Raw genomic sequence first — 24,035 nt, forward strand, 5'->3', positions numbered from 1 at the left:
AATCTGTATAACAAACTCCCATAACACAAGTTTACCTATGTAACAAACCTGCACATATAGCCTTGAACTTAAAAGTAAAAAAAAAAACTTAAAAAAAGAAAATATTAAAAAAGAAGATTTCAGCCAAAATTTATATGAATAAATTTCAGTTCTGCCACTTACTAAGTGATCTTAGGAAAGTTACATAATCCTCTGAGTCTCATTTTTCTTATTTTTAAAATTGAGATGCAGTAATAATGTTTATCTCACATGACCACTATTTTAAATAAAATGATTTATGTTAAAACACCTAGCAATGGATGGCAATGAATGAGTAATCCATAAATAAGAATCTACTTAAAATTGCAACTATTAGCTTCCACTAGCAATGCAAAGGACATTTATATATCAATAATAAAGAATGAATGTTGCCTGCCAGAGATAATGACAAACTCCAGGAATCATCTCTGTGCAGCAGGGCTTATTTATGCAGGATTTGGGACCATTTGAAATAAAAGACCAAAAGTACCTCAACACCAGAACTGCACAGGTTTGTCAACATCTTATTGAAAATCCAGTGACAGAAAATCCAATAAGATTGAGATAATTAGGTGTGTTTATATATTCATACAAAATTAAGCTGGCCAAGATAATTCATTAAGATCCCAGGGGTTTCATTAATTCTCTTCATTATTTGTATACAGTTACTATAACTGCATAGATCTAATTAGTTTTGAAACTTGATTTGGGTCAACATAATTATTGTGGGCTATGCTGTACTCATCTGTGCCATCTCTGAGAAGCAGCTATGACTAGGTACTAGGAACTATTTTTTTAGCATTTTCATGTTTTTTAATAATTAGCTGCATCTTAGAGAGCTGCGTGAAGAGCCATAATGCTTTTCTCCACATGAAGGTGACCTATGTTTCAATTCAACTTTGGCATACCCCGCTTATGTAGATTTTTTTCCGAAAATCTTGGACTCCTGAGATAGAGATCCAGTTATTGAAGATACTTCATCCTTTTTCCACCCCATATTTATCTCTAATCCAGTGCTCTCTTTCCAGATAACCCACAACTCTCTTCCTTGTTCCTAATTTCCATGTGTTTTTAATAAGCGATTTGTACCATTTATATTGTTCTAAAATTGCTTTTATAATTCAAAAATATTTTTTAGATAATTCCATGTATGCATTAATATCCTTCATGCTTTTAATGAAAGCATTTCATTAGTATTTACTTAACTGTACTCCTACCAATGCTTCATTGTACCAGCATTTCTCTCGGATGTATTCCTGGCTCAAAAGGTTTGTACAATTTAAATTCTAATAGATTCTGCCCAATTGCCCTCAAAGAAAATTAGCACCATTTAACTCATAGTGCTTTATGTTAACAATCTATTAGATCAAGCTTTTTTTGTTACTTATTTGACCTATCAATTTCTGAAACTCTTGCATGATGATTCTACATTTTTCAGTTTCACATACTCCTATCAGATTTTTCTTTAAATATTTCAACATTGCATTATTAGGTATTTAAATGTTAAAGACTGCTATGACTTCCTTGTGAAGGACACTTTTTATTTTAATAAAACCTTTAAAAGCGACATTGCCAATTTACTTCCCACCAGCAATAATCTGAAAGCAATTTATTCACTGCTTAAACTGTTAATAGCATCGAACTTACTCATTTTTACGATGAATATCATATCTATTATAATGTAACTAATTTTGTTTTTTAAAAAAAGTTTAATGGTTATTTGTGATTGTGATAATTTTGTTTTCTATTTACCATGATTTCTTTGTCACTGTTGTTTTTGTTGTTTGTTTTCCTATCATTATTTCCTTCAAATTAACTTTCTTTTTACTACTTATAATCTAATCATATGGAATTTATGCATCATATTTCTATTCTTCCAGTAGTCATAACTCTTAAAGTTCTAACACTTTTTTTACGTTTTCTACTAGTGTCTATAATTAATTTGTTTTTAAATCCTGACTTTAAATTAGCTAAGAATCTTAGCATATCTTTAGCTACATCTCCTCCTGCTCTTACCACTGCCCATCTTACTAGTTAAATCATCATGAAATTACTGGCCAGGCTTGGTGGCTCACGCCTGTAATCCCAGCGCTGTGGGAGGCTGAGGCAGGTGGATCACCTGAGGTCAGGAGCTCGAGACCAGCCTGGCCAACATGGCAAAACCCCATCTCTAGTAAAAATACAAAAATTAGCTGGGTGTGGTGGTGCATGCCTGTAATCCCAGCTACTCAGGAGGCTGAGGCAGGAGAATCACTTGAACTGGGGAGGCGGAGGTTGCAGTGAGCCGGGATCGCATCATTAAACTCTAGCCTGGGCAATAAGAGCAAAACGCTGTCTCAAAAAAAAAAGAAAAGAAAAAGAAAGAAAGAAAAGTTATGATAAATGCTGGTTTCATTTTCTTTTTTCTTTCTTTGTTTCTTTTCTTTTTTATATTTATTTATTTATTTATTTATTTATTTATTTATTTATTTATTTTGAGACAGGATCTCTGTCACCCAGGCTGGAGTGCAGTGGTGGCAGTCTTGAACTCTTGGGCTCAAGTGATCCTCCTGCCTCGGCCTACTAAAGTGCTGGGATTATGGGCATGAACCACCATACCCAGTGATTATTTTTCTTTATTAATCCTTCCAAAGACTACTGAATAGTCATTAGTTTTGGTCCCATGCATCTTCCGAAGATGATTAATTTTTCTGGTGTTATTATGAAGTCATGTAACACATCACAGTCTAAACAGTCCCCACTGGTATCATTCCACTAACTACCAAAGAATTACCAAATATGCTGTTATCTATACTTTACATATGAGGAATACAAGGATCTAATGGCTGGATGGACTTGCCCAAGGCTACACTATTAGTAAGTGTTGGAGTCTTGATTTCAATTTATGGTTTTTTTTAAAATTATTGATCCCCTACCCTTTCTATCATGCTATCACGTCATCTAAGCCCTTGTTACTTTTTCTGCATGCTTTTTATTTTTCTCTGGCAGACCAGAGGATTTGGTCCAATTTTGTCTTTCTTTTTCTTTTTGGCTCTCACCAATCATTAGCTTCAAAACTGACACAAAAGAAAGAAAGAAAGATGCACTTGCTCAATTTACCTTCTCAACTGGCGTCCTTCACCACTTCATAATTGTAAGAGATACCTTTTTTATTGTCCTAAACTACTGCTTTTTTTCTGGCTTTCTCAGTCATCTACATCTCCTGCTAACTTCCTTTCTCCGTCATACCATGAAAATTTTGTCTTCATAAAAACTGGTATCTTGGAGACAAACTACAGAGGCTGAAGTGTAACGCATCAAGTTTTCACCAAGAATTTGGGGGCTAATTATATCTTTTCCAAACAGACTCCTGTTTCCTTTCCCCTATTTTCCCGTTTTCTTCATGCCTGTGTGTGAATTTTTTTGCTTTTGCCGACACTGACTCAGGCAAATCCCTACACAATTTCCCTTCTATTCCCTCTCATTTCTGGCCAGCTCACTTTTGCCTATGTTTGTTTCTTTGCTACCTATCTCCTGTGCTTAGTATGTATAGGAACTTTCCCCACTCTTCCTTTCTCCAGTATCCCTGAAATTCCTGGGTATAACTAAACCTCTTTCTGGAGTACTCCCATTTCTATTTTAAGACTCAAATGGTGAGAAGGGGCAAGGTGATCCTTCCTTTGCATGATTCACATCATCCCTCAGTTCCAAATCATCTCTTCCCTTTTAAAATTTATTTTTAAAAATACCCTTATTGTTTTTTATTATCCTTGAGGCATTCTCTGATTGTTCTTAATTATTTTACACTTCAACTTACCTTGCATTTGCCTTTAGTGTCATCTCTTAGTTGCAACAGGGAATATGCAAGGTGTTTATAAAGGAGGATTCAGTGGTTCCCACTTAGGGATTTGATTAAGTTGGCAGCCTGAGAACATACTGTGTGTCCTCCTGCTCCTGCTCCAAATTTATGATAAGAAGAATGTATTAAATAAATGAACTCATAGCAGTACTGGAAAACCTGAAAAAGGAAAGCTACTTTTAGTGGTCCCAAATTATGAATATTTCTAGAAAGATAAAAAGTAGATGGAATTCAAGTAAGGAAAGAACCACAACCTAACGTGCCTGTTAGGAGAAAACTGCTGAAAAAGTTCTGGAGTAGACCCACTCCAATTTATTACAAGTAAGAACCAGTTGGTGTTTTCCCCTGGGAGGGAGATGTGAGGGGATATTTGGGCCCATGGGGCAGGGCAATTCCAGGTGGCTTGAAACTTCAAGGAGAATGAGAAGCAGACAGGTCCAGAAACCCAGCTCCTGGGACTCTCTACCAGACAGTACATTCTGTTACTCTGAGAACATTCCTGGTGGTGAGTGTTTATGGCACTGTTGACCAAAATTGAGGCTGTCAAGACAGAAAAAAATCTATAAAGGTTTATTGAACCTCAAATGTGAGGATTGACCCAGGAAGACACAGCAACAAAGTTGGAGGTGTTCTGAGGTCTGTCAGAAGGTGAAAGGTTTTGATAGAAAAATCTGAAAAGAGAGAGAGAGATTCCCCATACTGGAGTTGTTCTCTTTTCATTGGAGGGTACAATACAGAAGTTATAATCATTAGCTATGGATTGTATCACAGGGTTATAGGAACACATTAAAGTCACAGCTCTGCAATCAGTAAAATACAGAATGTAGAAAATCCTAAAGGACTAAATAACCAATTCTTTCAACAAAAATAATTGCACAAAGAAAAAAAGAGAGAAGAAAGTTATAACAGGCAGACCTGAGATTTTCTAGGTATAGAATCATATCATCTGTGAAGAGAGACAGTTTTGCTTTCAGGATAAATTTTGATACTAATTTCTCAACTTGGGGATTTACAGACAGGGAAAACAATGTATTTGAATTCCAAATCTATGTTTGGTGCAGACTTTGGTCCAAGATTCCCAAGAGAGATTTTTTTCCCCTTTAAAAGGTTTAATAGTTTCATGAATGAAAAATTGATTTTATACTACCATGCCAAGCAACACTTTAATATATTCCTCTCTGCAAGTAACTACAATGTACAGTTATTATAGCTCCTATCCAGACCCTGGGAGGGTTGAATAGCTGGACTTACAAAACTGTAGTGTCTTAGAACCTACTACATCCCCCATGAAGAGCAAATATTTTAACAGCAAGGGGGCCACATTTTAGCTCCTTAAGAGATGAAAGTAACAAACTCTTAATGACCAGCTTCATATGGTGAAGAGTGTGTTGATGTGTACTGGTAGTTGTGCTGATGCGAGAGCTTGAAGCAAATACCCTCTCCTGAAATTAAGGACTAAGTAAGAGCTCATCATATTTCTGTGTGACAATCAATAAAAATACTCCGCTCCACATTTTACAAAGGAAAACTCACCATTTTTTCAGTATAGACTCAAATTTTATTGTCCTATGCTACGTGCCTACTTTAGGCTTGTCAAGTTTAGTGCATCCTAGGCCCACGCTAGGTCTTTCTGCACTTTTGACATTAACAGTACACAAATTTTAGACAGAATGTAGTGAATTTGGGGTCAGAAAGGTCATATTCCTAGTCAAGTTGCTCTCAAAAGTGATAAAACACAATAGCAATTTAAAGGGAGCTTGCTGTCAAAGAAAGATTGAGACTTTGATTAGGACTTAGACATTGATTGATTACCTCTTGGGGCTATCACTCCATACCAATAGCCAAAAATGCTTGGCATCAGGATTACAGTAGTTATAGATAAAGCCTCAATAGAGGTTTGAGTTTCCTTCTTTCCATAAGGCTACAGTCTTGATTAGTGTACCTAAATATGTAGTGCTCACAAATGTTAGTTTTTACAACTTCTCTGTTTTGCATTTATATTATCTGTATGTGTTATATTTTCATACTTTTTTTGTACAAAGACAAAAGTTGCCAAAAGGAAATTAAGAGCTTTTGGGTTGACATTTGTTATTTTTAGTGGGTAACTTATAAAAGTTGACAGAAAAATGTTATATTTCTATGTGGTCACAGATGGCATTGACCATCCTATAAATATTTCTCACACACTGACCATGTGCCCAAAACTCGTTGAGGAAAGAGGAAAATGTATAGTAATCATAGCCACTTTACTCTCCCAAACATCTACCAGGCATTGAAGTAAAGGCAATTTAGTGTTTCCCTTCTATAAATACAAAAATGATAGGAGAATGCAGAGTCACAAATGCTCCAATGGACAGTATCCTAGACGACTTTCTAATAGCAGGGCTTCCTGAGTGTGACACCCAAATGTCTTTCCACTTCTCTTCTTCACCAACATATGTTTATAATAACCATGTAGTTACATTTGCAAAATAAGATAAATAAAAATATTTTAGAATATTGGCTGGGCGTGGTGGCTCATACTTGTAATCCTAGACCTTTGGGAGGGCGAGGCAGGCAGATCCCTTGAGCCCAGGAGTTTGAGATCAGCCTGGGCAACATGATGAAACTCCATCTCTACCAAAAAAAATTATATACATTTGGATGGGTCATTTGCAAAAAAGTAGGGAAGTGTACCCTTGCAAACAAGGACAACATTGATCATCAATCTTCTTATAGAAAGTGGTAAGCTCTACAAAGGAGCAAGTAATGTTTGCAAATGCAAACCTTACATGCTAACCACTTTGCTAGCCAGATACACTCTGGAGGAATCAACTAATTGATGTAGGTGTAATAGGATATGTAATATTGCTTGATCAAGACTTTGGCTTCTGTGGTTGTTTCTCCACGTCTTGCAAAAGATCTTTGCGAAACACTACATTCAGAAACACCAGATGGACATGCTTGATACACCAAGTCTTGGTTAATGAATAAACTTGTTTTAAATTGGCTTATTGCTGGTCTCCCAAGTCTTCCTATTTTTGTTTGCTTTAGTCTCTCTAAAATTTCAGGGAAAAACTATGAGTCTCAAAATGCTTATAAGCAGGAACAAGCTGATTTTACTACTAGGAATAGTCTTTTTTGAACAAGGTAAATCTGCAACTGTTTCGCTCCCCAAAGGTAAGTTTCAAATGCACTCTATAATTACCTTTGTCTGAACCTTTGCTGGCAATGGACATAATAACTCCACTCCATGTTCCTTTGGGAAAATAGGAGAAGCAAATATATTTTGGATATCTAATTGTTTTTAAACAATTATTTTGGACTTATCTCCTGCAATTGGCATAGGACACAGGGTGAAACATTTACAGAATGCAACTAATGTATCCAATTAAGTAAACAATCCCTGTTTTCTTCACTTAGTTTTCCTAAGTGAACTGAGATTGTTCACTTACTTGGACCCATTACATAATCCCATCTTCATTCACAGAGCAAAGTCTGGAAATCAATATGGATTTGGAAGCATTTTTAATCTTTTGTAAAATCATCTTGCTGAGAAATATGAAGCATGTTCACTGTAGTATATTGTAAATGGTCCTTTTTATCCCCTTCAACTAACTTAAGCTGAAAACAGTTCTTGGCAGAATTCTCCTTGGTCAGACTTGTGCCAGCCCTGAGAATCAACATGTTTTTTGACTTTGCTTTAGTGAATTCGGGAAATAGTAAATTTTGTATTTAAAGTATTTATGACTCATTCAACTGAAACAGTTAGAAAATAAGCTTTTGATCCAGTGTCATCCTGGTACTGGGTTCAGGATCAAAACACTTATTGTTACATTCATGCTCTTCCATTATCCAGCTGTATGTCTCCTTGATTCTTAGTTTTCTCATCTGCAATGTGGGGATAACAGTGCTTCATTTATAGGCATAGAGTGGGATTAGATGAGAAGCTGTGTGAAAGAGCTTGGAATATTTTAACATGTTGATCTAAATAGCTATGCTCTTAAGGATGTGTTCTCAAGAAAAGGCATTTGTTCATCCATCCAGTGTTTCTAAGTGCTTATTTATGCCAAGAATTAAGCTAAACCTTAGAAATGCAGAGGTGAATAAGGCAAGTTTTTTTCCCTTGAGTAGTTCATAGTCCGATGATGGAGGCAAATAATTCATTATCACAATTCTGCATGACAAGAACTATAAAAGGGGTGAAGAAAGCGTGCTACACAACACAGGAGAGAGGCAACCCCACTTTGAGGAAATCAAGGAAGACTTCCTGGTTGAGGTGATCTCCAAGCTGAGGAACAAGAATTATAGAATTTAGGTAGGCAATGAAGCATGGTGATTATTAGGCAAGGCTAGTTCTAATCCTCCTTCAAAATATGGAAAAGGATGACCTCCGGGAGGGACAGAAGATGTGCCATCCTTGAGTTACCAGGTGGTGGTAAACATCTTTAATCTAGCCTATCTCTTGGCTGAGGAGTCAGAAAACCCATTGAGGGCAAATAAATAAAAACAACTTTTTCAGGGATAAAGTATTTTACATAAAGAGGGAGGAGTGTTTTCTTCTATTACCTAGCAAACCTCTATCCGAGTACCGACTTGTGAATCAGGACACTTCACTCCACTCTCCTTAAATGACCTCACTTTCCATCCCTCAAGAGAATTAAATCCAATAAAGATTTATTGACACCTGAATGTGTGCTGAGCACCATACACTATAGCCTCAGACTCAGTTTCATGGGTGAAATAGAGAAGATATTACCTCAATCCTAGAAGCTGTCTAATCATTTAGTTTGTCTCGTTTTTTTTTCTCAGCTCCCAGTTGTGGGCAGAGTCTGGTTAAGGTACAGCCTTGGAATTATTTTAACATTTTCAGTCGCATTCTTGGAGGAAGCCAAGTGGAGAAGGGTTCCTATCCCTGGCAGGTGAGTCTCAAGGACTTCTATGCATCAGGAACTGTGGTAGATATTATGGATATAGATATTTCTAAGGTTAAGTTTATATCTTTGAGGAGCTTATAGCCTAGCTGGGTTGAAAGACACAGAATAGTCGTCATGGCATGTGATGAATGTCATAAGAAAAAGTATGACATAGTAAGTCATTTTAGAATCAAATCAAATATCACAAATAGGATAAGCAAAAATTAGAAAGTATATTGGAGAGGTAGGGTAAAGAATAGGCTTGAAGAAGCTATAGGGGTCAAATAGTTAAGAGTATGAGAAAAGTGGTAGATCCAAACCATTTCCCTAAGAGGCTTAAGAGAAATTGGAGTATATGTTGAAAGGCTCCCCAGCCCTCATCTTGACTTTCTTCCAAACCTCTTCAGCTGGACTCTGCTGTATCTTACACTGTTTTATCTTCATTCACAGACACTGTTCATATTGTTAGAGCAACAGGTCTGCGTCAACAGTGTTATAAAAATAAGTAAATACATCCCAACACTCCTAACTGCTACCTCTGTTGACACATACTTACAGCCAATCATCTCAAATTAACTACCTCTCATCTAGACCAGGGTTGCCAGCACCACTCTTCTTTCTGAGCGGTAGTGTGTGGGCTTTATCTTTCCACAGTCCATGATTCTCGACATTTACGAGTGTGATATCTGAGTCTGGTTTTGAGAATAGGCTTCATCACCATGTTAAGGAGGATCCCAGGGCATGAACTTGCTTTCATTTAAGGTATTTGCAATTTAGGTGTCTCTGAAACAAAGGCAGAAGCATATTTGTGGAGGAAGCATCGTCTCACCACAGTGGGTGATCACGGCAGCTCACTGCGTTGCAAACAGGTAAGAAAGGCCTAGCCCATGAGTGAAGACCAGACCACCATTTCCTCTCCCTTGGAATCATCAGCAATAACTCTATTAAGACATGGACCTGTGTGATTGGTGAGTATTGCTTTAATAGATGAGTATCCTAATTGCATGACACAAATGGGGCTGGGTGACATTGTCAGATGGCACTTGGTAGATGACATATATTCTTTTCAGAGGTAAAATTCGTTTTTACTTAAAATAACTGGAAGTTAATAGTAGCATCCAAGTCAGAAAAAAAAGAGCATTACAAAGAAGGATTTGTGAAAGTTTTCTTAAATTTCAGTGAAAAAATATCTAGTTCATTATGCATCTGAAGAAATGGATAAAAGAAAACAAAGGGAGACCAGTAAAGTAGAAAGTAGGCTCCCTATCTTCCTTCTCATTGATCCTGCCTCTCTGGGACTCAACCCAACAACTTCCCTTTGCCCACTTTCTTGTGTGATCCAAATATCCTATTATTGGCAGTCTTCTGGGCATATACTAGGCTGTAATCAAGATCATGTTCCCATATAGTCATTCTTTCAAGTCTGCAGACATTTCCTGGATGTTTACTTTCTGCTAGATACCAAAGGTACCAAAATGACTAAGACATGATTTCTGCCCCCAGAGAGTTGACTCTTAAGAAGAGTCAACTGATGATCTCACAGCAATGTGGCAAGTGATAGGTAAGAGAGACATTATGCATTAAGTCAGGTACCTAATTTGGCCAAGAGTCAAGGAAGTATACCCAGAGAAAATATGCCTTTTTCAGTTTTGTATAGAAGCATCACTTCTGGGAATGAAGGGTCTCAAAGGATGGCAAGCTGAAGTCTTTACCTATCTCAATGCATCCCACCAAGTTCCTTTCAGAGAACATTAGTTAGTTATAATGCAGTCTGTGCCTTATAATATACACTAAGCATAGGATCTCTGACATTGAAGTAGCATACTTACTGGGAATCACAAATCGTTCCCAAAGGATCTCACTGATATCAGGTCAGGTCAACCTCCCAGGGTAGCTGAATAAAGTCCCCTATAGTTGTAGAGCCCTGAACTACAATGTATGTGCATCTCTAGATATTTTCAAATAACATTGCAAAGTATTAAATTCATCATATCCTTGGCTCTATATGAACCCACTCTTCACTAGTCCTCTACTGGAAGTTGGAATCTCTGCATTTTTTTCTAATAGTGTTGGAATTATTCTTACTTTCTCTGCTCAGCAGCCTCATACGCCATATTATTTATCCGTATCATTTTTTTTTTTTGAGACGGAGTCTCGCTCTTTCGCCCAGGCCAGAGAAGCCAGTGTGTCAACCATTGCAACTACTCAGAGGCAGAATGAAATTCATTCATTTTACTGTTTGCTTTCCATAGAAACATTGTGTCAACTTTGAATGTTACTGCTGGAGAATATGACTTAAGCCAGACAGAGCCGGGAGAGCAAACTCTCACTATTGAAACTGTCATCATACATCCACATTTCTCCACCAAGAAACCAATGGACTATGATATTGCCCTTTTGAAGATGGCTGGAGCCTTCCAATTTGGTAAACATTTGAGGATCATATTGAATTGTCTACCCCATATTCTCTATAACCTCTGTGCCATAGCACATTTCCTGCAGTATATGTTCTGGATCATGCACTTTGAGAAAGGAATTTGGGCTGGAGAGTCCTACCTGAAACTTTTTGCTTGTGGTTCTGGAGATAGCATTACATGGAGTCAGGAGGTTTTCTTTATCTGACAAGTAACCCCTGGAGGTGCCAGGCAGAGCTATCACAACTCTTATGAGGTCTTTAGGGAACCACCTGGATACCAACTGGTGAGTGGCTTATAGTGTCCTCTCCTCCATGAATGACAGAAGCCCTACTTTGCTCTTTTCTTCAGACCATTTTGTGGGGCCCATATGTCTTCCAGAGCTGCAGGAGCAATTTGAGGCTGGTTTTATTTGTACAACTGCAGGCTGGGGCCGCTTAACCGAAGGTAAGAACTTGCGTGCCATTCCTCTTAAGCAGAGGTCAGAACTTTCTGGTGGGCAATCAGAAAATGGAATTTTTAATCCACTTTTAAAAACAATTGTGCATACATTTTTAAAGATACAGAATGTCACATTGTACTTAGAAATTCAAGTCCTTCCAAGCCACACAAACACAAATGATGCATCTTTAACTCAGAAAGGGTGAGAGTTCCTGCTGGGGCTTCCATCTCTCTGTTTTTCAGATGGCGTCCTCTCACAAGTCTTGCAGGAAGTGAATCTGCCTATTTTGACCTGGGAAGAGTGTGTGGCAGCTCTGTTAACACTAAAGAGGCCCATCAGTGGGAAGACCTTTCTTTGCACGGGTTTTCCTGATGGAGGGAGAGACGCATGTCAGGTGGGTGGGAGCTGCGGGGCTGTCAGGCCCCAGGCAAGGCTTCCCTTGGTTTTGTTTTCTTCTAGTTTTCTTAAATTTCAGTGAAATTTAATTTAATTAGAAAGCATATTGGAGAGGTAGAATAAAGAATAGTCTTGAAGAAGCTATAGGGGTCAAATAGTTAGTTAAATGTGTGAGAAAAGTGGTAGATCCAAACCATTTCCCTAAGAGGCTCACCTGTTATCAGGTGAGGGGCTGCAGGAAGACTGATTCCAGGTAAGGCAGGAATCTGGAAATACGGGTTAGGAGTACCAAGGGAGGTTATGTCAAAATAAAGGGACAGTGGAAACAATCTGTTTTTAGCAGGAAGTGTGATTTAAAAGAGGTCTTCTGCTTTTTCCAAAAGACCAAATAACAGATAATGCCAAGAATGAACTCGGGGTTCTCCCATTCCTGAAGGATGGCTGACTCTTTCCTATTTAGAAATTTCCAGTTTTTGGATGTTGGGAACTTTACACTTTGCCTCCATTCTTCCTGCTAACCAAGGCTTGAAGTCAGTCTCATTGCTGGCCAAGACTTCTCTGAGTCTGCAGCGTGAGATGAGAGAAAGAAGGAAGTCTGCTGCTTTGATGAAAGCCATGGATGAGGAAAAAGGGAGGTGGGATTGTTGGGCTCCAGTGATATTTAAGCATCATATGGGAATTGTGCTGGGATCTTTAGACACAGAACCCCGAGTCTAAATTATTAGAAGTGAGGAGATGTCATTGATCCTCCTCCAGCATCCTGGTGAGGAAAAAGTGAGCACTTTGGGGCACAAACACTGACAGTGATGCTAATAGAGGCTTTTTCCCTCTACAGGGAGATTCAGGAGGTTCACTCATGTGCCGGAATAAGAAAGGGGCCTGGACTCTGGCTGGTGTGACTTCCTGGGGTTTGGGCTGTGGTCGAGGCTGGAGAAACAATGTGAGGAAAAATGATCAAGGATCCCCTGGGATCTTCACAGACCTTAGTAAAGTGCTTCCCTGGATCCACGAACACATCCAAACTGGTAACTAAGCCATCACACAAGGTTAAGAAGCTGCCATTCTGCTAGGGCCAGAGAGAGCATCAGCAGAGTCCTGGCAAATCAGAACACCTGAACAGACGGGCTTTACCTCTGTTCTCAGTGTAGCACACAAGGATTGTGAGATTTACCAAGTCTAAATAAAACAAGAGTAAAATATGGTATGTGGAGCAGCATGCAGATATTCAATGCAAAATGAATCCATCCATCCTAGACCTTCTCAAACTGGCCTTTAATTGAAACTATCTCAGTTGCTGATATGCTTTCACCACTTACTTCTCAACAAAATCCAGCAAACTATAACAGATCAGTAGTTATCAACCGGGGCAATTTTGTCCCTAGGGACAGTATCAGGGGACATTTTTAATTGTCACAACTGGCAGCGCTGAGGAGTGGCTCTGGTGTACAGTGGGTAGGGGCCTTGGATGCTGCTAAACATCCTACAAAGTACAGGACAGCCTCCCACAACAAAGAATGATCCCACCCAAAAGGTTAATAGTACTAACCATGAGAATCCCTGGCATAGATCCAGGTATAGTAAGTCTGAAAAAGCCAGGATCTACATGCAGCCAGGCCTCCATATCTGCAGGTTCCACATCAGCAGATTCAACCAGCTGTGGATCAAAAATATTTGGAGAAAAATAAAAACAATAAAATAACAATACAATAATAATGACAATACAAATTTTTAAAAATACAGTATAACAACTATTTACATAGCATTTACATTGTCTTAGGTATCGCAAGCACTCCAGAGACAATTTAGAGTGCTGCATAGGGGAAGACATGCGTAGGGTATATGCAAATACTATGCCGTTTAATCTAAGGATTTGAGCATCCTCAGATTTTTGGTATCTGCAAGGCTTCTGAAACCAATCCCCCACAGATATTGAGGGATGTGTGTACACCCTTGTGATTGACTAGTGAGCTAATTGCAACTTCTTTGCCTCCTCCAAATCCAACTTAATTGTTTTCTTATCTGGTGGCTTCCAACCTCAAAAAGGCTTTTATCCTTTTCTAAAGAAGTTAATTTAAATTAAGTTTAGTAAGAATTTGAGTTTGTTTTCAAGTGTATGGTGCAGTGGCAGGTATCTGAGCCCTCAGTTAAAGTTTTACCTATTTAACCCAGCAACTCTTTTATAGTTATGGACAAATTATTTCCATCTCTAGCCTCTGTTCTTATGTAAAGTGACCCCTTGCTCTGTGAAACCTCCAGTTAATTACCGTTTCATATTAGCCCACTTAAAGAGAATTAAATCATTTTAAAACACCAGAGCCCCTTTCCTACTTTATCCATTTATCCCTTCCCTTCTTTCCACAGATTAGATTTTTATTAGTTGCATATTGACTTAAAAATCTCTTGTGCGCCAAGAAGATGCTAACTTCTTGAAGCATTGTTCAGGATACCACAGGCTTTCAATTGCATCTTTTTCTTTCCCAGGTAATCGGAGAAAGAGCTCCAGAGGTGGGTATCTCTTGCAGGCTGCTCCATCGGGAGCACAAATTAACATCTAGCATTTCTGAATATCAGTTCCTAAAGTCTTCCTCTCCAAGAGCGCTCCCTGCTCAGTAAGTCTAAAACTACCACCTGGAGCACCTACAGCCATCAGGCCCAGCAGAAGCCCCAGTTGCCCTCACATTTCATTTCTTAGCAATCCAGAGCTCTGTCCCAATTCAGCCAACCTTTGCCAAACACTAGCTTGGAATCAGAGACTCAAGGAAAGAGGGCAAGGCAGTGCAGATGTGGTCAGTAAGCTACACACCTTGCCCTGAAAGTGTCCCTACTTATATAGGGTCTCATCCCCTTTGTCCCATTGTGATCCCGCGATGAATTCACTCTGTGACTTTGGGCAAGCCTTTTCCTAACTCTGGCCCTCATCCATAAAGAAAATAGTGTGGGCCAGATGGTCTCTAAGACACTTTAGTTCAAATCTTCAGTCGTTCTTTGAAGCTGTGGAAAGATCTACAAAGAGCAATATAGAAAAATAGTACCCTGGGAGCTCAGAGGAATGAGAGGCTGCTTCTAGCTGAAAACAAACAAACTCACAGGGGAGCTCTGATGCACAGACATCTTTGAAGCTGCACCTGGAAGGAGGAGTAGGATTTTGTCAAGTGGAAATGGAATATGGGTAAAGAAAAATATTCCAGCTCAAGGAATCATCCTTATTAAAGGAAAGATCTTAAGGATGAAGATAGCAACAAAAGCATAGGGCATGTGATGAGGATTTATAAGGAAGAAAAATAGAAACATAACTTGAGATCAAACTATGGAAACTTTAAATGCCAGCCAAAAAAGTGTGGATACGATTGAGTAATAGAAAGCTGATTAATTAGATAAGCAGGTTTGAACTATACTTTAATAGCATAAGAACAGCATGTAGGGGATGGGTTGCGAGGGGACGAATGCATGGACGTATGAAATTCTTCATCAGTTTGAGAGACAAGAAATGAAGGTTTGAACCAAGGCAATATCCACAGAATGAAAAGGAAGGAATAGAAATGAGAAATGAGGATTGGGAGCCAATTAGATGAAAGGTTGTAAGGAAGAAGGAGGAAGAGAAGATAGTACCAAAGTTTTGAGCATGAGAGACTAAGAGAAGGGCACACAAAAATAATAAAATCAGAAGTGGGTACAGTTTTGCTGACCCAAGGAATTCTATTTGTAGCACATTGAGTTCTGAGGGAGACAGCTAGGAAACCATCATAAAAAATCAGATCTGAAGTTCAGAAATGTAGAGATGACATCTGAAATGGAGGGTATGAATGAACCCAGTCCAAGGGATCATAGAGAGAGAGCAGATGAGGACGAAGGCTAGAACCTGGGAAATACCTGCACTTACAGAATAGTATGAGGTCAGCAAAAGAAGAGTAAAGGGCCAGAGGTGGCTCACGCCTGTAATCACTGCAATTTGGGAGGCCCAGGTGGGAGGATCGCTTGAGTCCAGGAGTTCAAGACCCAGCCTAGGCAACAAAGTGAGACTCTGTCTCACAAATAATTTCTTCAAAAAATTAGCCGGATGTGGTGGTGTGAGTCTGTGGTCTCAGCTGCCCGAGAGGCTGAAGCAGGAGGATTGCCTGAGCCCAGGAAGTTGAGGTTGCAGTGAGCTGTGATCGTGCCACTGCACTCCACTCTGGGTGAGAGATTGAGGCCCTGCCTCAAAGATAAAATAAGAGAGAGAGGAGTTAAGGAAAGAAAACCAATAATAGAATCTCCAGGTTAAGCAGGATCTAAAAGGAACCAAAAACGCATCATAGACGCAAAGACAGGAGAAGATTTCATGAAGAACAAAGAGTACATCAAGAAGAACCAGGAGGCTATGGTGTTTGCAGCTTCTGGAGGGAGGGGCTGTTGTGGTTACTGGCACAGCTAACCCTGACTCTCCTGGCTTTCCCTCCCAGCCTGGTGCAGTGAGCAGGATGTCATAGTCAGTGGGGCTGAGGGGGAGCTGCACTTCCCAGAAAGCTTCCACCTATATTATGAGAGCAAGCAGTGAGTAACCCCCTTTGTACTCCTCCTCCTTACTCCCACCTCCTGTCTGGCTGTGCCCACCAGTTGGACTGTGATAGTCATTTTCTGTCTAGAAATAACGCCCTCTCCATGATCTGCCTACAGACGGTGTGTCTGGACCCTGCTGGTACCAGAGGAAATGCATGTGTTGCTCAGTTTTTCCCACCTAGATGTTGAGTCTTGTCACCACAATTACCTGTCAATGTATTCTTTAGAAGACAGACCCATTGGTGAGTGGATTTTCACAATGTCAAATGGAAACCAGTGCCAAGTGGGCTTAATGAGGCCTGGGTATCTTATGTCTGGCACTCAGCCATCTGTAAATGCCACACTTCTTGACTTCAGCTTTGAGACTCAGAATTGGGAGTGGGAAGGAACCAAATCTGAGCCTGGGTGATGGCTGCAAGGTCACAGGGAAATTTACTTGCCAAATCTGCTTCCCATCAAACCAGGCTTCCTAGGCCCATTTGCCAGACCTGGCGTCCATGAGGAATAAACTCTAGATATATTCCAGGGCCTCTCAGGATCTCCAGACAGGTCACTGCTTTCCTAGCTGTGAAAATGACCTTTCCCTGCCTCATCAAGCTAAGAAGGGAAATACAAATAGACAACCATGAGAAGGAGACGGTTTACTTACAAGAAACAGAAATGGAATGGTGTTTCTGTGGTTTCTCAGCTGGAGGTGATTTTGTACCCCCAACCCTCAGGACACATTTGGCAATGAATGAGAAGCATTTTTCAGTTGTCACAAGTGCAGGAATTGTCACTGGCAGAGGCCAGGAATGCTACCAAATATCCTACAAAAGATGCAGGATAGTAAGAACACAAAGAAGGTTCTGGCTCAAAATGTCAGTTGTGACAAGACTGAGAAACTTTGGATTGGACAATCCTGAAATATCATGGCAAATTCAGTTCTTCTTAAATCATTGAATGGGAACTATTTTCTAGATTCTGAACAAAGAATCTTTCTCATCCTGCAGGAAAATTTTGTGGAGAAAGCCTCCCTTCATCCTTTCTTGTTGGCTCTAATTCTCTAAGGCTGAAATTCGTCTCTGATGCCACAGATTATGCAGCTGGGTTTAATCTTACCTATAAAGCTCTGAAACCAAACTACATTCCTGGTAAAACCATTTACTTTTAATCACGTTCTATCCCCACCTTCTGTAGGAGCTTAGGCCCCATAGGAATTAGGTGAGTGGCAGGGATCCCTCTCCCAGGGCCCAACTGGCTCCACATGGGTGAGGGGCACAGGCCAACTAGAGAACAGGGGGCAGTCTCCCCCTCAACCCTGAGTTCACCCTGCTAGCTCGTAGTGATTGTCCATCCAAGTGAGTCGAGAGGGCCTGAGAGTTCTGGAGAATCATGCACTACCTCTTTTCTTGTTGGCAATGTCTGAAAATGCAATTGATATGCATCATTTTCAGGAGACAGGAGGGAGAGCAGTGAGAATTCTTTATTTGAATGGTGCCATCTGTTTGGACTTTTTCTTATGTTTCAGGTTCAGGTTGCAGTTACTTAACTGTCCTTTTTGAAGGTGGTCTCATACAGAGTCTAAACTATCCTGAAAACTACAGTGACATGGCTCACTGTGACTGGATTTTTCAGGCCCCCAAACATCACCTAATAAAGGTATTGACTTTGGCTGTCCTTACTTAGCTATGGCAAATTCACAAAATAGCTAACATAAGCACCATGAGGTCAGAGGTTTTATCTGATTTATTCACTGCTGTATTTTCAGTACCTAGAACCTGGCACCTGACACACAAAGCTGTCAATAAATACTTGCTGAATAATGGATCCACTCAGTTTCCCCAGCAACTACACATTTTTTTTCCACTAGATGGCACTGTGCTCTTTACTTTTTGTTTAAAAAAAAAAAAAGTGCTGCTTTAATCTTTGTATTGAATTAGCCGGGCGCGGTGGCGGGCGCCTGTATTCCCAGCTATTCGGGAGGCTGAGGCAGGAGAATTGCCTGAACCCGGGAGACGGAGGTTGCAGTGAGCCGAGATCGTGCCACTGTACTCCAGCCTGGGCTACAAGAGTGAAACTCTTAAAAAAAAAAAAAAAAAAAAAAAAAAAAAAAAAATTTTTGTGTTGATGACTTTCTTAGTCCATTCCAGAAGCAAGCATTTCTTCCTTGTTTATTAAACGAAACACATTGTAAGTTATAGATAACAAAAGTCAAGGTCAATCAGGCCAAAATCTTCAAGGCTTTCAAGCAGAGAGGACAGAGCAAGCCTAGACAAACCAGCACAGAACAGGCTCAGGGAATCGCTGGTTTAAGAGGGTCTTAAGGTGTCCTGGAGTGGGCAGTGGAAGGCAAGGCAGAAGTCAATGTATGGAGGCCTTTGAACATCTGGAAATGGAGTTTATTCCACATTTGATTAGCAGGGTTTGTGGTTACTTGTTTGTCCATTAAACACTAATGGACCATCTGCAGAGAGATACCATCAGGCAGGTAGAAGAAAGACTTCAGTCAGGGTGAGATTGAATGAGGTATTTTCTTATAGGTCTTTCTTTTAAAGTAATAATTGAAAACAAGACAGTGTATGACGGACAGAAAGGAGAATAGAAAATAAAGGGGAGAGGAGTGAGAGATGATGAGACCCCAGCGTTCTCACTTAAGAGATGGAAAGACCTCTGAGATGTGGCAGGAGAACCAAATTGGTGTGTTCTTATGACAGCCTGGAGAATGCAGCCTTTAACTTAAAACACAAACAAAACCAAACAAGATGTGACCAATCATTTGGATACCACACTAAGTTAGAACTTAAAGAGATGAGAACTGAGGTGGCCAGTCCCCACCCCACACCTCCATAAAAAGGGAGAATAATTAGACTGGAAATTGACCAATTGAGAGGAGTTGGGATTGGTGGTATCTGAAATGCCACGTGAAGTCAGATGTTAACGGCAGAAACAAGATCACATAGGTTTTATGAATGAGTGGGAAAAGATGATACAGAGGCAGTTGGTATAGATTTCTTTCTAAAAGTTCCTCAAACCTAAACAGAGTTGGGGCAAAAATTTCAGCAGAAATAAGGAAAATTTGTTAGTGGTGGAGGATAAAATTTAGGTTGTGAGCATGTTTCCAGGTGGAGAAAGAAGAGGAAATTTAGTTGCAAATCTGAAAATGCCAGAGCCAGAAGTGGTTGAAAAATCTCTCTTCAATAAATAAAGGTTGAGTGTTGTGCATCAGTGAAGTGATGCTCTCATACCTTGCCAGTGACAGCATCATTTTGCAGAACTCATCTAAGATAGGAATTTGGAAATTGGTGTTAAAAGTCATAGGAATATGCTCACCATTTGACTTGGAGAGAAAAGGGCCCCTTCCCAGAAAGTATCCCAGTAAGGGTTTAATAAGTGTTTGAATGAATCCTATTTCTGATACATGTCCCCCTCCCCAAGCCTACCTTCACCATTAGTAATTATTTGCCTCCAGCTTTGTTTTATCCACACAATCCTTTCTGTTTCTTGCTCAGAGTCCGGGTCCCATTGAATCGCCACCAACTGTGTGTTAAAATCAGAACTCCTATTTCATCAGCCCTCTCTCCTACCACTCTTCACTTCAAATTCAATTGGCTAGTGCTCACCAAACTGCTCCAAGATCACTCTTTATTGTTTCTTTGTTTCTCCTTCACACCGTTCCTTCTGTCTAGATAGTTCCCCTCTCTTTTCCTGATACAAAACAAGTGCCCCGTGCAGGGAATTATACAAGAGAAGAAAAAAAGTAAATGCATAAAGATATTCACTGCCGAGTTTTTAAGATAGCAAAAAATGCAGGTCCCAAGGATAAAGATAAATGAAATATTATGCTGCCAATAAGCATCACAATTATAGAAACTATGGGAAAAGGTTTGTCATGATTTATTCTTGGTGACCCTAGGTTGATTCCAGGTGATCACCTTTCTTTTCTAGGTCATTACTCATCATAACTTAATAATCTACTCAAGAATTTTGCTGAGGTTTACATTTAAGCTTAGTATCCAAAATCAACTCTCTCTAACTCATACAAGGATTTCCTTTTTCATGCACATTCATGAGGCTCACTGCATTTGACTCTGAGCCCACTTAAGCAAATGCTTTCAGTAGCTCAGATGATACTTTGTTTTATATCAGCAATTAGACTCACTTATATCTGTGCCTTATCAGAATTTTGCAGTGAGGCATGGAAATTTAGTGGCAACAGGACAGAGCAGATGAGAAGAGGAGCCAGATATATCCCGCTGGGTAGAAAGACATGGTCTCCAAGGGGCACAACCAATTTCAGTCTTGATTCAGGAGAACTAGAGGTTCAAGATGAAACATCAGGAACCAGATGAACAACACTAAGATGTCCAGAGAAGCAGTTTTGTGTATATGTAATTAGTTGAGTTGAGTGCCTAGTTGCTTCCAGGGGAAAAAATCCCCATGCGGTAGCTCTTCTAATCTCTTAGAGATGCTAGGAAGCTAAAATATTTGCAGTTTCCTGCCCTTTGATTCAGGCCATATTTGGTAGCTATTTCAAAAAGTTAGAGCCTGTGATATAGAATCCTTTCCTTGGTAACCTGACCCACTTCTGAATACCCCATTAACTTTCTCATCTAAGGTCTTACTCCAGAACAAGTTGAGCAATCCAAATTTCTCTGCTGAATCAAAGTCAGGTAATTCATTCAGATTGTTTACTCTGGATGTAACTTCGCATCTTCTCAGCTTTCATTTCAGAGTCTGGAAATAGAAGAAAATGGAGACTGCACTTCCGACTATGTGACAGTGCACAGCGATGTAGAAAGGAAGAAGGAAATAGGTTTGTGTCCTCTGAGCCTCAGCTCGCTCTGGTTTGCGTTTGGACCCAGTCTTGAGATGGGAACGAAAAGGAGACGGATCAATCTTCCTTCATCTTCCTGCACCACCTCCACCCCTCCCTGTGGTCTCACCATCACTCCTTTGTCTTCTTCATTAGGGGCAGGAAGAGAAAAAGGGAGAATCAAAGAACCACTGAAACAGAAATGCGAAAGGCCCATGAGGAAACTAGGAGTCAGAAGGGGAAAGTTCCATTGAAACAAGTCCTGAGGCTAGAACCAGTTCCCTTAACATCACTGTGTGTGGGAGTGTTCAGGAGAGAAAACGAAATTGAAATGTCATGGGGGTTAATTACCTATTTAAGGAGTGAGCTGCCTTTATTTTGAAAATGAATTGTGAAAAGCATATTTCTCAACAGTTAACTGAAGGACGATTTTCTTTTTTTCTTCTCTCCAATGCCATGGCTGTCTGCTGGGTGCTTGACAATGTCGTGCCTGGGCTGGCCTTCAACAAGCTCGGCTGTGTGGCTATGATGTCCCCACCCCTGTGCTGAGCCCCTCCAGCATCATGCTCATCAGCTTCCAGTCAGATGAAAACGGGACCTTCAGGGGCTTTCAGGCTACAGTCTCCTTCATTCCTAAAGCAGGTAAGAAGATAGGGTCACCAACTCTTTGGTTCCCAGTTCTAATCCTTGTGATGTGAATTAGAGGGCAGTCTTTAGAGCCCAACACAGAGACAGTCGATTCTCACTATCTGCGGTAATTACATCCTATCAAGTCACCATGGACACTGAATAGGAGAATACTCAGCCATCACTCCTAGGAAACGTACAGGGTTAGGTGACTTCAAGGTACATTTTCATCAGCTGATCAGTACATAAACTTGTTTTATGTGTGTTTCTGTTTAAAGACATGTTATTTAATATATATTGTTGGTTCATTACAATGAATTCATGGCCATTAAATTCATGGCCAACAGCACTATGACTCATGTCTGAACAAAGCTTATCTAACACGTGTGTTTTCTATGTGAGGCACACCACAGACTTTTGCACTTAGGAACACTAGACGGCACTTCAGCACTATGCTTGGGGCCATTTTAAACACTGAGGTCACCAATAAAAACAGAAATGAAAAAAAAAAGTGTTACTAAATAGACCATGAAAAGGACACTTGTTTATAGGATGAGGGCTGAAGCAAGAAGGCAAAACATTGCCTTGTTTTACCTCATCTGGAAACATATGTCTAACAACGTGTATTTTTTGTCACTCTTCACATGCCTGTGAATGATCCTGAGAACAACATGAGTATCACTTTTGGAGCTATAAATAATTTTTAGTGGGTAGGTGAATTCACATATATGGAGTTCACAAAGAACGAGTGACTGTATGTCTGAATCCTGGCCAATCATTACTAGATGTGTAATCTTAAGAAAGAGTCATCTCAGACTCATTTTTTTCAACCCTACTAAGGGAAAACAATGCATCCCTAATAAGAATGTAGTGAGGATTAAATCAGGTAAGATACACTTGGCCACAAGCAAGTGTGCAATACATAACAGAGACATATAAATATGAAATATATTCACCAATTCCAGACCCTGGACATTTGAACTACCTAACCAGCTTCCTTACACATTCTCACACCCATGATTCTTCTTTCCAAACCCCACAAAGCCAATTATCTGCTTTCCAAGTTGTTCATTCTTGTTGGGTATTAAGCAGCTGCAGACAGCAAAGCCAGGTTATAGTTAAAATGTCCCACTCCTCATTTGAAATACCTATAGTCTAGCTGGCTGAGGTGCCCCAGAATTCTAACAATAGCTTCATAAATCATTTTCTGATAAATCTCCAACCCTGGCCGTTTTTTGTGGGCACTGAGTAATTGTATCATTCTTATACCCAGTATACCCAGATTTAAACATCTCCATATCAGAGGATGAGTCAATGTTTCTGGAGACATGAGATGTGCCAAATGGAGAAACCAATGTTTCTGGTAAGCTGTTTTGGGGACCAAGTGATAACACACAGAGTATAATCCAGGGTTCAACCGGAGAAGCAAGTGATATGGATTTAATTCCATCTTCCTCCAAAATATACTGGAGTCCTAACCTCCAGTACCCCAGAATGTAACCTTATTTAGAGTTAATCAGTTAAAATGGGGTTATTAGCCTGGGCCCTAATCCAATATGACTAGTGTCCTTATTAAAAGGAGAAAATTGGAAGCAGAGAGACATACACACACAGGGAGAATATCGTGTAATGATGAAGGCAGAGTTTGGGGCAATACATTATCTACAGGCCAAGGGGCACCAGTGACTGTCGGTAAACCACCAGAAGCTAGAGGAGAGGCTTGGAGCAGACTCCTCATCACAGCCCTCAAACAGAGCCAACCCTGCCAACACCTTGATCTTGGACTTCTAGCCTCCAGAACTATGAGACAATAAATTTCTGTTGTTCTAAGCCACCTAGTTTGTGATACTTTGTCATGGCAGCCCTAGCAAACTGATACACCAGAATTGGCTTACGCAATTGTGGGGTCTGACTAAGCAGGTAAATCTACAGGCCAGGTGGTCAGAAAGGGAAAATCATAGAAACACTGGAATTCCACAGCGTGGGCTGAACTTGTTCTTCACAGGCAGAATTTCTTCTCTCTTTTGGGGAAGCCTCAGCCCTGCTTTCAGGGCCTTCAAACTAACCAAGTCAG

At 40.0% G+C, this 24,035-nt stretch overlaps 1 protein-coding gene across 1 annotated transcript; it reads left to right on the plus strand.

The window, feature by feature from the left end:
* Window positions 1–6,844: 6,844 nt before the first annotated feature.
* OVCH2 (ovochymase 2) lies at window positions 6,845–23,795 on the plus strand. Its single transcript, XM_032166700.2, has 16 exons — window positions 6,845–7,015; window positions 8,648–8,757; window positions 9,529–9,620; window positions 11,004–11,176; window positions 11,517–11,612; window positions 11,850–12,001; window positions 12,839–13,028; window positions 14,485–14,508; window positions 16,443–16,533; window positions 16,657–16,781; window positions 17,532–17,672; window positions 18,050–18,180; window positions 21,241–21,334; window positions 21,845–21,976; window positions 23,235–23,324; window positions 23,630–23,795. The coding sequence occupies exons 1-15, from the start codon at window positions 6,916–6,918 to the stop codon at window positions 23,291–23,293; spliced, it is 1,710 nt and encodes a 569-aa protein (XP_032022591.1). The 5' UTR covers window positions 6,845–6,915; the 3' UTR covers window positions 23,294–23,324; window positions 23,630–23,795.
* Window positions 23,796–24,035: the final 240 nt, after the last annotated feature.

Source organism: Hylobates moloch, unplaced genomic scaffold, assembly GCF_009828535.3.
Source record: "Hylobates moloch isolate HMO894 unplaced genomic scaffold, HMol_V3 SCAFFOLD_11, whole genome shotgun sequence".
Classification (NCBI taxonomy): Eukaryota; Metazoa; Chordata; class Mammalia; order Primates; family Hylobatidae; genus Hylobates; species Hylobates moloch.